The sequence below is a fragment of the Pongo pygmaeus genome, chromosome 2, assembly GCF_028885625.2.
Source record: "Pongo pygmaeus isolate AG05252 chromosome 2, NHGRI_mPonPyg2-v2.0_pri, whole genome shotgun sequence".
Taxonomy (NCBI): domain Eukaryota; kingdom Metazoa; phylum Chordata; class Mammalia; order Primates; family Hominidae; genus Pongo; species Pongo pygmaeus.
The window spans coordinates 60,958,097-60,975,214 of record NC_085930.1 but is presented as its reverse complement, the minus strand read 5'-3'; the positions used below and the strand labels follow the sequence as shown (position 1 = coordinate 60,975,214).

The 17,118-nt window shown below is 43.6% G+C and overlaps 1 protein-coding gene across 4 annotated transcripts in view; it reads right to left on the bottom strand.

Annotated features, from left to right (window-relative positions):
- EEFSEC (eukaryotic elongation factor, selenocysteine-tRNA specific) overlaps positions 1 to 17,118 on the bottom strand; it is a 260,253-nt gene that overhangs the window by 150,622 nt on the left and 92,513 nt on the right. For all 4 annotated transcript variants that reach the window (XM_054482127.2, XM_054482130.2, XM_063662609.1 and 1 more), the window contains exon 2: positions 13,268 to 13,475. In XM_054482127.2, the coding sequence (XP_054338102.1) occupies positions 13,268 to 13,475 (208 nt within the window). The remainder of the gene's footprint in view (positions 1 to 13,267; positions 13,476 to 17,118) is intronic.

Below are 17,118 nucleotides of genomic sequence, written 5' to 3'. Positions count from 1 at the left end.
CTCAATAAACTCTAAGTAGGATAAACTCAAAGACACCCACACCTGGCACATTACAATCTAACTGCTGAAGGCCAAAGACAAAGAGAATCTTGAAGCCATCAAGAAAGAAGTGACTTAACTCATCTACAAGGAATCCACAATAAGATTAGCAGCTGGTTTCTCAGGAAAAATCGTGGAGGTCAGAAGGTATCAGGATAATATACTCAAAGAAGTGAAAGTTAAAAATAAAAATAAAAAAAACTACCAACCAAGAATTTTATATGCAGTAAAAAATGTTACAAAAATGAAGGGAAACATGGGATCACCACATGATCCAGCTATTCCACTCCTAGATATATATCCAAAAAGAACAGAAAACAAATACTCAAAGAAATACATATCCATACATGTCCAGAGTAGCACTATTCACAATAGCCAAAAAGTAGAAACGTCTCAAATGTCTATCAATAGATGAATGGATACACAAACTATGGTGTGTATATATACACAACAGAATATTATTCAGACATAAAAAGACATGAAGCATCAATACATACTTCAGTGTGGATGAACCACAAAAACACTGTGCTAGGTGAAAGAAGTCAGACACAAAAGGTCGCATATTGTGCAATTCCATTTATATGAAATACCAGAATAGGTAAGTCCATAAAACAGAAAGTAGATTAGTAGTTCCCAGGCTGGTGGGGCACAGAGAATGAGGAGCAAAGGGCTTAATGAATACAATTTCCTGTTGGGGTAATGAAAATGTTCTGGAATTAGATAGTGGTGATGGTTGTACAATTCTTTCCACATTGAAAGTATGAATTTCATGGTATGTGAATTCTATCTCAATTACAGAGAAAATAGATTGAAAGGTATGCTACCTTTTCCACTACCACAATGAACATCTAAGATGCCTATTTCACTGCACACATAACAAAATAGTCTTTTAAAAATTATTTTAAATATATACTTCATTTTAATTTGTATTGCCTTAATAAGTAAGCCATACAATATTGAACCACTTCCAACTGTTTGTATACCCAATGTATTTTCAGGAGACATTTCTGTAGCACTTCTAGTTCTGGAGTTTGTTTCCTCCAGGAAGAGCCACCCTTACCTTCCTGACACTGAGGCCTGCTGTAAGTGCTTCTCTGTATATAGTCTAGCATGCAACACAGTGGGAGTGACAGAAAGAGACAGGACCTTTTACCGAGCACCAACGGTACAAGCAATTGTGCAAGAAGCTTTCCAATCCCCAGCTCCTCATCACAATCCTGTAAGGTGGGTATTATTCTTCCTCCCCCTATTTCATAGAAGAGGGTCCTAAAAGTTTGGCCAGCTTTGGTAGCTTGCTCCAGGCCACAGGCTAATGAGTGGTGGGGCTGTGATTTAAAGCCAACTCTGAGTTTACTTTAAACCTGAGACTATCATGAGAACAATCCTCCATCAGCCTAGGCTGGAGGCAGGGGCATGTGTCTCTTTTCAAATCCATATGACAATTTGGAAAGTAGCTGATCTTCAAGGATCAGGGAACATATATTTAAGTCCTGTAGCCAGATTAATAAAACCCTTGCCCTTAATTACATACATTAAATATATGTAATTTTAGTTCTCAAACCAATGAAAAAACGATATGATAGCTATAATTATAGTACCCAATATTATGACAGTTTGCTATCATTTTCAAATCGCAGACATAAATTTATTGAATTCTTAACAACCCTCTGAGGTAGGAAGAACTTCTGTCATCATTCTCACATTCAGAGTCATACATTCATTCTCCAAATATTGGTGAAGCACCCACCATGCACACAGCACCTGGCTAGATGCTTTCACATGACTCCATTTAACCCTCACAGCAATGATGTCAGGTATTATATTATCATTTTAGAGATGAGAAAACTGAGGCACAGAGAGGTCAAATGATTGCTAAAGGGTCACACGTGAAGCAAATAGCCGAAGCAAGGAGGAATCCAGAGCTCAGCACTCTGGTCCCAAAAGCCCTATTCCAGAGCCCTGTCCTTCCCACAGTGCTGGGATCCCCAGAACGACCTCCAGCATCCCCTCCCTAGGGACACTGACCTGGAAGATGGCATCAATGGTCTTTCAAAACACAAAACCAGAAGATTGAGCCCAGTGCCAGCCTGGGCACAAAGAGGGGATGACAAAACATCAAGGTCGCTCTGCTCCCTCCCTTCCTCCTCCTCTGTCAGGGTTGACCTGCACATAGACCAGTTGTCCCACATCCTCTTCACAAGCTTTGTCAAATTTGTGTGCCACCTGAGCTATTCTTTGCTCATTTATTTTCTTTAAAAGAATTAATGTTCTTACTTAAATATATTTATTTTAAAACACAATTTCATGTCACTATCTAAATGGAAAACCACCACATTCCACAAATAAAAGGTAGAGTAGAAGCCCTCCCACCACTGGCCACTTTAAGGACATCCATGAGGCAATGCTCTGCACTCCCTCTGCAAAACCTGCTCCTGGCTCCTAGCATGCCAAACCCCCATGCTGGGGAGACAGCTTGACGCACACAGGCCATGCTCAAGGGGTGAGTACTTCCTGCACTTTTGCCTCCTGACCTTTATGCTGAACCTGGTTATGCTGTAAAGTTGGTAATGCCCGTTATAAGTTTCACTGTAACAACATAATTTAATTTAGTATCATGAAACAACAGTATAAAAATAGCTGTTTCTATGAAAACTAAATTGAATGCTCTGGAAAGGTGTGATAAAGACAAATCTCCTTAAAATCTGGTGTTAAATTAGGTGTGGATAAGAAAACCATAAAAGACCTGCAGGGAGGTTGTGTGAAAACAGAAAAATTCTGTACTCAGACTTGCTTCACTGAAATTGTGGGCAGTGCACTGCATTCCGGAGTGATTTATAGATGAAAGGTGACTTGGAGCTCTAGTTAGTGGGCTCATTCTGGAAGAAAAGACGAGCTGGGCAGAACATATCCCAGCAAGTGGCAGGTGGAACAAAGCTGTGGAGCCCCTCTGGAGAGCATCCGAGCAAAGAGAAAGGAACTGCTGCTCAAGCACTCACAACAGAATTAAAGTCAGTCACTGAGGCTTTCTCTGGGAAATCTTACTAGAGAGCACCTCCACAACACTGAGAAAACCGCAAAAACCTAGAAGATGTGACCAAGAGAAACAATCATATGCAAAGAAAAGTATGCCACACTTGGATAGAAAAAGCCAGAATGATCACAGTTGCTGCCCACAGTGATGCAACTGGAGCCTGCACGCTACAACTTTTCCTTATTGTGAAATCAGTAAACTCTAGAGCTTTCAAAAACATAAATTCTGGGCCAGGCATGGTGGCTCATACCTGTAATACCAGCACTTTGGGAGGCAGAGGCAGGAGGATCACTTGAGGCCAGGAGTTCTATACCAGCCTGGGCAACACAGAGAGAACCCATCTATAAAACAAGTGTTAAAAATTAGCCAGATGTGGTAGCGCATGTCTGTAGTCCCAGCTTCTTGAGAGGCTGAAGCAGAAGGATTGCTTGAGCCCAGGAGTTCAAGGTTATAGTGAGATCCAGACTGGGCAACAAAGTGAGACTCTGTCTCAAAAATACATACATACATACTGACCAATAAGAACATACAGAATATAGCTTACTTAACTGTATTCAGACCAAATGAATTAAAGATAACATATAGATTATAAGTGATCATGCATGGAAAACTGAAATTATAAATGACACAAAAACCAAACATTCTTCAAAAGCACAGCCTGAAGAAGTGGAGTCAGGCCCGAATTCAGAACTCAAATCCACATGCAGCCAAGAAGCCCCAGACCAGCCTGGCCCGGCTGCCAGTGTCTTGGTGCTGATGAGGAAAGGGAGGCACGATGCTGCGAATGTCGTATTTCTTCTGTAACAGCTTTTATTGTTGATTTTATTAAATAAACATGCATGTATATGTTTTAAGTTAAAATATTATGTTTAAGGCATGAATGTGTCATTTTTTATGATTCTCTGCTTCAAGGGACTTTTTTGATTAACCAACCACAGTCCAATCTCAGGGGACAAGAAATCTTCTACTACTGTAGCTACAAAAATAAACACAAAGAAAACAAAATAGAGCTATTAAATTCTAGCTAGATACTATTACCTGCTGAAGGCGCTGAGCCTGGTTAAAAAGTTAGGGAAATCTTTAAGACACAACAGTACCAATTTGAGACATTTTTCTGACTTAATAAAAGAGATTTAAAGATAACTGAAGAAGGATTAACTTTCATTACAATTTTGCCACATCCAAGCACAGTCCCAGATGGATCTTGTGTGACATGTGGTGCACGTCCCTCACTCTGAGTAATACTGCCTTCATCTTCCTCGGACCCTAGGCCATCCCCTCACATTCCCCTACTGTAGCCCCAAACAGAAGCCAGGCGAAGGATCCAACCCAAGAAGAGGCACCTGAAGGGAAGAGCCCAAGCTTGCTGCCAGGTCTATGGGGGCCTTCCAGGAACCCATGCTGACAGCCCAGCCCCGGCCCCACTCCCCAGCCCCTCCATGCTCTTCCCTGGACTCACATCCAGAGACTCCTACAGCTCCAGATTTCTCTCCTCTTGGGACAAAAGCCCTCTTGCTTGACATCCCCACCCTGCCACTTTCAATCAACATCCGATTTCTCCTTCTCATATTTCAAACAAATCCCACTTCTGTTTACCCATCAGAGCTTATGGCTGATTTTCTTACAAGGTCACCTGTCTCCTTCCCTTTTAAGTGCAGGACATTTACTAAGCACTTCCTCTGCGCCAGTCTCCATGGAACATGCACGACGAATACACAAAGGGCTCCCAAGAGCAATGGGGGTGAGGGGCTGGGGCACCAGACCAGGGTGCCAATTCCATGTGACACTAAGAGGAATGGGGGCCAGGCTTTGGGGAAGCATGGCAGAGAAAGAAGTTCCTGAAGGTCAAGAGCAGCTCCCAATGGTCAACTCAGTGCTCTTCCCTTGCACTCGCTTTCCTCTGTGGCATCTGACCAGGTGACTGCCCAGTAGTGGCATCCTTCCCTCCTCCCTGACAATCCCATACCTTTATTTCCATGGCCCTTGACTATCCTTCACGTCCCCGAGAGGCCCTTCTTCATCACTCATGCACCCACTGCAGGCCTCCCCAAAGAGCGGCCGGAGAGGTCAGCTCTTCCCCTGCATGCTGACCGTGGGGGCCACAGCCCCCTTGTGGGCCGCTCCCAAACTGCATCCCCAGCCAAGCCCCCTTCCCAGCACTCTAGTTCTACCCTGCCATCTGCCATCAGGCTGCCTCCTGGCCTCTAATTCCTGGCCTCTGATATGGGATGGCATTGCCCTGGCCTCTGAATTAGTCCTCTCTGACTGCATGGTCACTGATGTCTCTCATCAGTCACTGCATCTAATTGGTTCTCCTCTTAGGATCTTGCTCCAATCCATCCTGATTTTCATTCTTAATGGGTTCCACTCTGGGTCAGGCTCTTCTCACCCCAAGCCTCCCAACTGCCCTCCAAAGTGTGTGCACAGACCACAGCTGTGAGAACCTTCCAGCAGCACCACTCTGAGGTGCTGGCCCTCTCCCCTCCCCACTCTCAGGACTCTGTGACTGTCCCGGGATGAAGTGCCGGCCCAGAGTGGTACACAAGGCCCTCTGGGGTCTGCTCCAGTCTCCCCACACTGATTCATCTCAGCAAAAGCCCTGGGTATCTGGATTTTTAAAACTCAAGCTCACACTGTTGCCCTCAACTCCTTCCCCTCCTCTCCTAGGCAAACCTCACCCAGGCAATGGCAGCCTGAGGCAGGATTCCAGCTAGAAACCTAGGACAAATTTCCATTCCACAGCTGGTTTATGCTATTTCACCTCACTCAGCCCCCATTTCCCTGTCCAACCGGAGATGGCATGACCTAAATCACAGGGTTGTCTCCCAGACTGAATCGGTTAACATGTGTAAAAGTGCCATTTGGAACTCACGAGGAGCCCTGGGAACTGCTGCAACCACCAGCCGTCTGTACCAGCACAACAGCCACAGATGATGGCACCCCTTCCCAGTGGCCAGTTCTTGGCCTGTGCTCCATATTTTGAACCTCACCCCTGCTTAGTCATCACATACCCTTCTAGATTTAGTCCTCATTCCTGACTCCCCAGCCAGAAGCAAACTTGCCTTCCTCAGAATCCCCTTGCTACTCTGAGGAGCCACTTCAGCTCTGGCCTTTAACTCCAACACAAAGCAAATTCCCTAGCTCACCTTCGTCATCGTCCAGGTACTCAGGCTCTCCTGCCCAACTGCATGGGAAGCTCCTCAGTTGGGAGGAGCTTAATTCAACTGGCCTTTGAAACCTCACCCCACTGCCCTGGCCTGGTTGGGAGCAAACCTTTGAAGAAAATCAGATTTTTTTCTTTTTTAAAGACAAGAGAACTAACTCTGAGGAGGCTGCAGTTCCCTAAAGAGCGACTTAAACAATCTCAGGGGCCACTCATTGCTCCAAAGTTCAGTGTGACACAATGATTTCAGTTCAGTAAGGAGATTCCAAAGAGGGCCAGAGACCTACCTGTCAATCAGTTCTAGAGTAGCTCAGACATGACACACTGCCCCCACAGAAGTAGCGGGGCTTAGGTCTTTGCCTTGAGAAAGGCAATACCCAGAAGGAGAAAAGAGAGCTTGGAGAGGGAACGAGGGAGGGAAAAATAATTCACAAAGGAAGGAACAGTGAGGAGAGGGAAGGAAAGAGGAAAAGGAAAAAATAACACTGAGGAAGAGACAGAAAAGAAGAAAAGAAACACAAGAGAGAAAATGGGAAAGGCAGGAAAAGAACTCAGACTTCTCTGCGATCTGCTCTGTACCAGGCACCAGGCTTGGTGGTGTCCATACCATCTCAATAGTCCATGGGCAGGGGCTCAGGTACCATATTCAGAGAAGCTATGACTTGCCCAGGGAGCCAGGGAGTAAGTGGCTGGTCTGCAGGAGTCCAGAGTCCAGAGTCCAGAGTCCAGGCCTCTCCCATAGGAGAAAGAGATGGGTAGGAGAAAAATCTATTCTTAGCACGAAGGCTCCATCTGCAGAGCTGACGGAGTCAAGACCCAGCCATGTACACTGGCTCTGCTTCCATGCCCTGAGCCTGAGGCTCAGAGGGACACAGAGTCGTAGGAACGTGCATGGGGAATTCCAGAGATTACCTATAAAGCTTTTGGAAATTCAATTATCTTTATCCAAACCCTTTTGGGCAATATATAGTAATAGAACATAACAGTGTGTTGGGCCAGGTGTCTGGCCCTTTCCCAGACTCAAGAGAAGCTAGCCTTCCCAACACCCTGAACATGCTACACACTAGGGCACCCTGGCTTCTGGCTGTACAAGGGAGACCCAGCTCCACGGAGCCCTGGGGAGTAGAGTTTAGCAACCACTGGATTGGTGTCTGGGTTCTAGGAGTACAAGGGGCTCCAGCCAGAGACGGCAGCTGCACAGCTCTGTAGTGCGGGCAGGAGCTGACCCAGAGCTCATTCAAGGACTTCTGTCCCTGCCATCCCACTCTCTCCTCCAGACTTCCCTGGCAGCTACAGTACGTTGCGGTGCTTGCTGGGCCTAGACGTGCTGATTGTGTATGCAAGCTGACGTTCGTTAGCACACAAAAAAAGTTTCAGATAAATATATATGTGTATATGTGTGTATATACATATATATATGAATTTATAATCCATATAAAGATATATAAACAAATAGAATATAAATTTTAGCTTTGGGACAGTAGATTCAAAACAGCCAACATTTATCAAGCCTCACTTTTCTCAATAGTCAAGCCAGACACAAAACCTACCTCTTAGGAAACTGTAAGGATCCGACTGATTCCACGAACCATGTATGCGAAACCCCAGTACAGTGCCAAGTACACAGCAGGTTCTCCACATGTTACAGCTATTATTCCTACACATCCATGGTGTGCCAGGCTCCATGTGAAATGCTCCCTCATATTAAACGCTATGAGACTGAAATTTTCAGCTCCCATTTTACAAAGGAAGAAATAGCAGCTCAGAGAGATGGAGTGAGTCGCCCAAGCACACAGTCAGCCACAAAGCTAGTATGGAAAACACATCTAGTCAAAGTCCACTCAGTAGCAGAGAAATTCCTTGAGATTGGCATTCAACCCATTCACAGGGAGGGAGGCAGGATCAATGGAGTCCCTGGTGGGCTCCAGACAGAGGGCTCTGGCTAAAACAGACAGAAGGAAATAGAAAGTGTTTAAAAAGCCGGAAGAAACACAAAGGGAGTCTGGGGGAATGATGTATCAAGGATGCTGTCAGATGATAACATTTAGTGGAAAAATAAACAGAAAAGCCTAGAACACAGAACAGTGTCAATGCTGTGATAACAACTACCTCAAATTATGTACACGCAGGAAAGACTGACAGGGATCCTGGAGGAAAAACACTTTAATCTGATGCATTGAGAAGATTGTGGGTACATTTTTATCTTCTGTTTTGATTTCTGTTAACATTGATAAACGCTTATGCAAGAGTAATTTTAAATGCTTTCAGAGATAAAGAAATCACAAAGAAAAACAAAGAGTTTGACTATATAAAAATTAGAAACTTCTACATGTCAAAAAAAGCAACTAAAATGGAAAGACAACAAATGCCAAAGACTTATTTGTAGCAAATATGATAGAAGGGTTAACAGCAATATCTTTACTAATATTAAACACTCCCAAATATTAAAAAAAAATTAAAATTGCAAGAGGCAAACAGACAAAATTTTTACATGGGCATAATTCACACATACAAAAGCACAACTGTTCAAAACACTTAAGGAAATAAAGAACCACAAATTAAAACAGGAATAAAATACCATTTCTACTAAGTTACCACTTCTACTAAAACACTATTTTCTACTAAGTTTCAAGTATACTTTAAAATTATAAACCAAAGTAATCTGCTGACACCTGTGTAAAATGGTAGAACACTTCTGGAAAATAATATGGCAATGCACAGCAAAAAGTTTAGAAATGTTCAGACCCCTTGATCTAATAATCTTACACCTGCAAATCTATCATGAGGAAAAAAGTGAAAATACAGTTTAATGATGTACAGAGATGTTCACCTTAAGGCTTTATTTTTAAGAACAGAAACTTAAGCCAGTCTAGTAGGTCAACAGAGTGGTGGTTACATGAGCAAATGCTATGTAAACTGTTACGTAATAAAAGCAGAAATAAAAATGTACATGCCTCATGACTACAATTACATGTAAAGAAAAGGTGGGGGGAGGACTCAGCAAGGTTGCAGGGTACAAGTTCAAAAATCAGGTGTGTTTCTATCCACCAGCAATGAACAATCCAAAATAAATTAAGAAAATAATTCCTTTACAATGGCCTCTAAAAGAATCCAATACTTAGGAATAAATCAAAGAGACAAAAGCCTTGTACGCTAAAAACTACAAAACATTGCTAAAAAAAAAAAAAAACTAAAGATGACTTAAACAAAAACATATCTTATGGTTCATGGATTAGAAGATTTAATGCTGTTAAGATGTCAATACCACCCAAAGAGATCTACAGATTCAATGCAATACCTCTCAAAATTCCAACAACCTTTCCACAGAAATGGAAAAGCAGATTCTCAAATTCATGTGGAACTGCAAGGAGCCCCAAATAGCCAAAACAATCTTGAAAAAGAACAAAGATAGAAGAGTCATACTTTCTGACTTTGAAACTTACTACAAAACTACAGACATCAAAGCAGTGTGGCACTAGCCTAAGGACAGACATATAGACCAATGGAATAGAAGAGAAAGCCTAGAAATAAACCCACACATATATGGTCAATTGATTTTTTACAAAGTTAAAAGGGGAAAAGACAATCTTTTCAACAAAAGTGCTTGGAAAACTGGATATCCACATGCAAAATAATGAAGTTGAACCCTTAACTTACATCGTATACAAAAATTAACTCAAAATGATCAAAGACCTAAATTTAAGAGCTAAAGCTACAAAATTCTTAGAAAAAAACACTGGATAAAAATCTTCATGACACAGGATTTGGCAACAGTTTCATGGATGTGACTCCAAAAGCACACGCAATTAAAAAAAATGAGAAATTAGACTTCATCCAAATTAGGAAGTTTTGTGTATCAAAGGACACTATCAACGAAGTAAAAAGACAATCTACAAAACAGGAGAAGATATTTGCAAATCATCTCTCTGACAAGGGATTAATGTCCAGAATACATAAATAACTATTACAATTCAACAACAACAACAGAAAACAACCCAACCTAAAAATGTACAAAGGACTTGAATAGATATTTCTCAAAAAAAGACACACAAATGGCCATTAAACCATGAAAAGATGCTCAATATCATTAGTAACTAGGGAAATGCAAATGAAAACTATGATGATATACCACCTCATACCTCCTAGGATATACCGAGAGGAATTGAAAGCAGAAAATTGAATAAATATCTATACATCCATGTTCATAGCAGCATTATTCACAATAGCCAGGAAGCAACCCAAGTGTCTACCAACAGAAGAATGGATAAATAAAATGTGGTATATAGACATAATAAAACACTATGCAACCACAAAAAGGAGTGAAATTCTGACACATGTTACAATATGGATGGACCTTAAAAACATTATGCTAAGTGAAATAATCCAGACACAAAAGGCCAAATAGTATATTATTCCACTGATAAAAGGTACCTAGAACAGGCAAATTCATAGAGATGAGAAGCAGAATAGAGGTTCCCGGGGTGGGGGGAAGGGAGAAAGGGGAGTTATTGCTTAATGGCTACCGAGTTTATGTTGGGGGTCATGAAAAAGTTTGGGGTATATATAGTGGGGACGGGTACACAGCACTCTGAAGTATTTGATAGCTCTGAATTATACACTTACATGTGGCTAAAATGATAAACATTATGTTATATGTATTTTACCACAATAAAAAAAATGTGGAAGAAAAAGTGGGGGCAATACTACACATAGTTAAAAAGAAAAAAGAAAAGAAAAAACCCAAAAGTGCCAGCAGCTGCCATTTGAGAAAAGAAATCTTTGGGTGGGCTCTTCTTTCTTTTAACTACTTTTCTCTATTTTCCAAGTTTTCTTTCAGTTACTCTTTGCACAGAAAAAATACATTTAATGTTTTGAACACTTTTTGGGTTTTTATAGGGACATGGTTTACCAGTCCACATTTTCCCTTTATAGACAGAAAGTTTCTTTGCATCTGGACTGGCATTTATGAAGGGTTTACTTAACAAGGGAACATAAGAAAACGAAATAGTCACTTAATTTAAAGAAGTTCTTTGCTTCATGGAGGTAAAAGCTAATGTTCAGTAGGTCACATACCCACTGATTACAACCCCTCAGGGTGACAGTCCTCTCCTTTCCCTACCAGCCTGCTGGTGCTGGATGAAGGCAGGAGGGGCTTCCAAGGACACTCAGATGGACAATTTCCTCTGGATGTGTGATAAAGTCCATAATTTGACCTTCAACAAATACACTAAAATAGAAATAGTAATTTTCACAAGCAAATGAGAATTTTCCTTAAATTTAATTAATCAAAACTATTACTATTAATTAGCCCTTAAAGGTATCCTAAGCCCTTCCCTGAAGGTCCCATTTCTGTAGTAAATGATACTGAGGTTGTATCTGAGTACTGAGGTTGTACTGGGTTTTTATGTGGGAGTCCAAAAGACCTGTTCTTCCTTTTCTGACAAGTAAATAAAACGACAGGGAGATCAAATAACTCACTAAAAAGAAGATATAATTTTTTATCTTCCTTTTTACAGTCTCATATCCACTTCCGCTGGGAATAACAAAGTCTGCATTCTTATGCAACACTTATCTAAATATGTCGATTTTATCGGATTGATGAATTTTGCTAACAAAAGGCAGCGCTAGGAAATCTTTTATGACATATTTGGCCCATTCACAGGGCTGGAGCTTTAATTTAACCAACTTGAGAATTCTGAGGGAGAGCTGCAGGTGTTGGATCTGAAAAAAAACATCATAAATGGGAAGGCATATCAATCTTTATGACAGGGAAACAAAAACGCTCTCTACTTGCTTGCCCTCCATGGGCAGAAGAAGGAGAGGTGGAAGTGGCCGGATATTGTCTCAGGCTGCATAGCAAAGAGGAAGCATCCCTGTCTCCCAGTGACCGCTATTTAGTATTGATCAAAAGGGACTGGCCTAGAGAGGAAGAGAGAAATTGATAAAACAATGAGGTCTGTCAACACTGTGCTCAACAAGGACATTTTCTCATTTTCTTGACCACATCAGAATTAGTCATTCCTGTGGCCGCCTGAGCAACCAGGTGGCTTTCTGTCTCACAGTCCCCCTGTGCCTCCCGCTCCCCTGCCCTTCTCGGTAGCACTGCCAGCTTTCTTCCACACTTACTGTGATCCAGGCGAATTGCTTCACCAGGGCTGTGGATTCTCCTGCTAGATATCTCCCCAAGCCACCTCCTCCCTCCATGCTCTGCCTCAACTCAGAGCAACACCTTCTCTCCCTGGTAAAACCACTACAGTTCAGTAGCCTCTGCTGCTCCTTCTCCTTCTCCTCTCTGCTGCCTCCTGGGTCCTCTTCACCATGCCAGCCTTCCACCTGCAGCCAGTGATCTCCTAATGAAAAACTTCATCTAGCCACCCCTTGCATAAAATTCCTTAATAACTTCCTACTTTCCACAAGATAAAGCTGTAAACTCCTTGGCAGAAGATGCTAAAAAGGTCCTTTGTGATTTGGTGTTTCCTAGTCTGGCTTCCAGCAGCAACAACCATCTGTCTGTCTGTCCACCCAATCTTACAAGCTTCTGTAACAGAAACAACCAGTCATCTACCAAAATTCATCTTCCCCTTTTGATAACCAAGTTGTAGAGAAGCAGATAGCAAGAGAACACAGTCCTAGCATCTCTTGCACCAAAGTATGGCCAATATATGTAGGCGGGACTAAGTTTTTATCAAGACAATCTAAGTAGAAAGGATCTGAACCCTTGCCGGTCCAGGCATTGCACACCGGGCACAGAGTCCCTGTGTTCCTTCTCTTTCCTGTGAGCTGAGACACAGAAGTGCTTGTGCCTCATCAAATTCTAGTTTCTTTATGCTCCTGTGGTTTTTGGCCTCTTTTAAAAACACGTTAGCCTTTACCTGATTTAATGCAGCCCTTATGTGAGCAAATGCCAGGTTGAGATCCCACTTACTAGGATGGGAGGCTGACACCTGCCTGTCCAATTCATGTTTGTGAAATGAACATGGGAGGCCCCAGAAGCCTTCTTATGCAGTGAACATTGCTCTCATTAGCAGACCTACTTGGTGTTCTCTAGGGTCTTCTGCATTTTCTTGGTCATTTTATCAATTGCTGCCTGTCTCTTTCCTTCAGCTAAGAGGTCTATTTTGTTCAGCACCACGACCAGCTTCTGGCAGGCAATCTGGCCGATCACAAGGCATTCCGCTGACTGGGTCTGCATCCCCTTGGTCACATCGATGACCAGCATCATCAGATCAATGATCTGGGCCCCTGGAATAAGAGAAGAGAAGGTTAGAAAGGGAAAAGGGGTGGTGAGCCCCACAGAAAGTTGCCCAATGCCCCAGGTCAAAGCACTGCAGTAAAAGTGAGCAAAGTGGAATAAATGGTGACTACACAGCTCCTGGCTGCAGGCCGTGTGCTAGGCACTTGGACCTGAAGCTTCAGAAGTGCCATGGCAGATGAGGAAACTGAGGCCCACAAAACACAGAGAGCTTGCCCAGGATCGCACTGCTAACACGCAGCAGGGCTGGGTTTAGGTATAGCCTCGTCTAACTTCAAAACCCATGCCTTTCTATTGCACCAATCCTATCACTTTCATTCCATTTGACAGAGGAAGAAATGTCTCAGCAGGGGGAAAAAAAAAAGTTTTGTACTAGGCTTGGCAAATGGCTAGATACTTGCCTTTGCTAAGAAATGAGAGAAGACTGAGAAAGTAGAGGGGGTGGAAGGAGGAGGATCAGGGAATGGACAGCATCTTTTCCTCACAGTGCTATGGCTCACTCCTATTCCTTCTGGGGTGTTAGGAACATCTAAGTTTCTGTGTCATAATCGCTAAGTACTGAACGTTTGTGTGCGTGTGTGTGTGTGTGTGCGCATGCACGCTTGTGAGCATCATCCTACTGTACAGCACACCTAAGCTGAACAACAGCAGGTAGAGAGACAAGTTACAAAGTGAATGAAGGGAAACTGCTATAAATCATGTCAGGAACATAATGTTAGCCAGTGAAGTGACTGTTTCCTTTTTACCGGGATTTGGAGTCATTTCAATAAGAAGGGTGTAACTTCGTACTGCAGGAATATACAAACATTTTCCCTATTAAAATGAAGAATAATTATATTTTGAGCTTATAAGAATGCCCATGAAGCATTTTTCAGGATCGGATTATGGTCATTGGCAATGCAGAGGAGACTGCTCTGTGAATGACTCGGATGATGCTGATTCTATCCCACTGCTGGGGATAGAGGGAAGGCATGGAGGAGGGAGGGCTTTTCTTTTTTCAGGCACTCTGACTATGCACACTAGGTCAGCTTACTTAATCTCCAGTAACCTTATGTTTCAGATGAAGAAACGGAGACTCAGAGACATGGGTCTAGGTCATGTGCTCTAGATCACACAGCCAACTAGTATCGAAGACACTAGAAATTAGGGCTCCTGACACCACTGCTGAAGAATTCTTCCCACTGTTCCAAGAGGCCTCTTGGTCACCCCTGTCCTGTGACACTCCTCCGGCCTCCCACAGAACGATGTGTCTCTCTGACTTCAGGTAGACCTAGGCATGCCCCAACCCTCCTGTCTCCCACTCTGCTTCTCCCTGTCCAGCCTCCTCTCCTCATCCTGCCAGCTGGGGCCACAGGGCTAGGCTCAGGTGCACGCAGCAGCAGCAGCAGCATCTCCCCTGCCAGGTCAAGGGGCAGGAGGGCCCAGGTCTCTGCTACAGCCACAGAGAGGATGGACACTGACTCTATCATCTACCATGAACAGGATAGACTATTAAAAACAGACTCAACTCATCTGATAGACTCCCTCTCATAGCTACTGAATTACCAACTCTCCTCTGGACTCTTTCTCTGTTCCAGCTCCAGTTCCCATAGCCCATGGCAGGCTCATGTTGGCTAGTCCCTAATGGGCTGCTGCAGCTCAGAGGTGGCCCTCCAAACTCCATCCTCCAAACAGCCTTCCCAAAAGCACTTTCTAAAAATATATAACTGATTCATATACTGCTGGGCAGGAGCGGGGGTCAGGGGTTAACTGGTATAACCTCTGCAGAGGCACATAATCTTTGACCCAGCCAAGCAGCATGTTTGTTACAGCTAACGTTGGAAACTGGGTAAATGTCCATCAGCAGGGGACAGGTTGAAAATAAGAATATAATGCTATAATGCCATGACAGAATACTATACACCCATTTAAACGAATGAAGAAGCTCTTTATCTACCACTATGGAATGATATCCAAGGCGGAGTGAGTGAGAAGGGCAAGGCACAATGTGCAGAGTGTGATTTGTGTTGAAAAGGGGATAAGGTATACGTGTGTGTGTATGTGTGTGCACGTGTGTGGGTGTCACATATTGAATAAGTATTTGCTTCTACACACATAAAATATCTCTGAGGGAATGCAAAAGAAACGAATGACTTGGTTGTCTGCTGGGAGACAGAAGATGAGTAGGAAGGAAATTTTCTGTACATTCTTCAGTTCCTTTTCATTTCAAACAGGGATGTGTAGTATCTGTTCTAAAATAAAATTATAATTTTAAGTGCATAAATAAATAAATAATACAATAAAACACAGACCTGACCATGCCCTTCTCATGCTAAGAGTCCCACTGTCCACTGAAAAAAAAAAAAAAAAAAAAAAAAAGACACCCCAGTGTGGCTTTGGGAGGCTCCCTGTTTTTTAACTACCAGTTGCTTCCCACTCACCTTGTGCCAAGCCCCATGCTGTGTGCTCCACAAACCCTTTCCTGGGCTTTTCGCCCTCTCCCCATGGCCCCATGACACTCATGCCTCCCTCACACAAGCTGAGCCCAAGCCTTCCCTACCCAGAAGATACACCCAACTGTCTTCCGGGTCCTAACCATCAGTAAATCTGGGAACTGGCCACAGGGCTGTGAGACTGGGTCTTGAGGCAGGATGAGATAAAGCCCAGCAGGGAACAAGGAGGGAGGAACATGTTGGGGGCCCAGCCTGTTTTCCAGTCTCCACCTTCACAGCAGAATGGATCCTGCACCGGCCCCACAGGCCTCCCTCTCTGGTGGGCGAAGCTGTGCCCACAGAACCAAGGCCACTCAATCTCATGGCTTCCTTAAGGACTTCTCCAGAGTAATTTTGACTATCCAAGTTCCCTCTAGAACTTAAACACCTGCCACTACCTAGCCCCTACTTTACAGATGAGGAAGTCGAGGCTTTAGGGAAGTCTGTTGACTGCTCATGGTTATACAGCAGGTAGGTGGCAGAGAAGAGATCTGAACCCTGGTGCCCAGGTTCTTAACTCCCACGCCACACAGCTCACCCTGCCTAGTGGGGACCCAGCCCACAATCTCCTACTCCCATCCCCACCAACTCTCCCACTTCCCATCTAAAGATCAAGGTAGGACCCAGGTGGACTCTCGCCCCTTTCCCTTCCTTGCCTTTGCTCCTGCTCCTGCTTTGCCCAGAACACCTGCCCCAGGTTCACTTGCCCCTGATCCTTGATGCCCCACCCAGCTCCACGCTGAGGGTTCATAACCAAGGCCTGGGTTTTCAATCTGTATTCACAGCACAAGACCCAGCTTGGGCACAGCTTAATACATCATTGCTGGACTAATGCAGCAAATGTCCATATCCCTGCCTCTTCCACTTTATTAACCAGGAATCTGTTCCTCTTCTTCAACAATCAATTTCCTATTGGTATACACAACTATCCAGTTAACTATCCAGTAGGGGAATGACTCATGTGCTCCACGCATCAGGCTCTCTTGCTTCTCACGCCTATTGAGATCCTGTGGATGGGAAATGAAACTGATTGACAGACCCAGAAAACTAAGCACAGATAGGACCCAAACACTCAGGAGCCAGTTGGGATTTCATCTGCAGCCTGATCCGGCATCCACAAGCCATCTTTGTTCCAAAAGGCCAGGATCTTGAGCAGACCCTG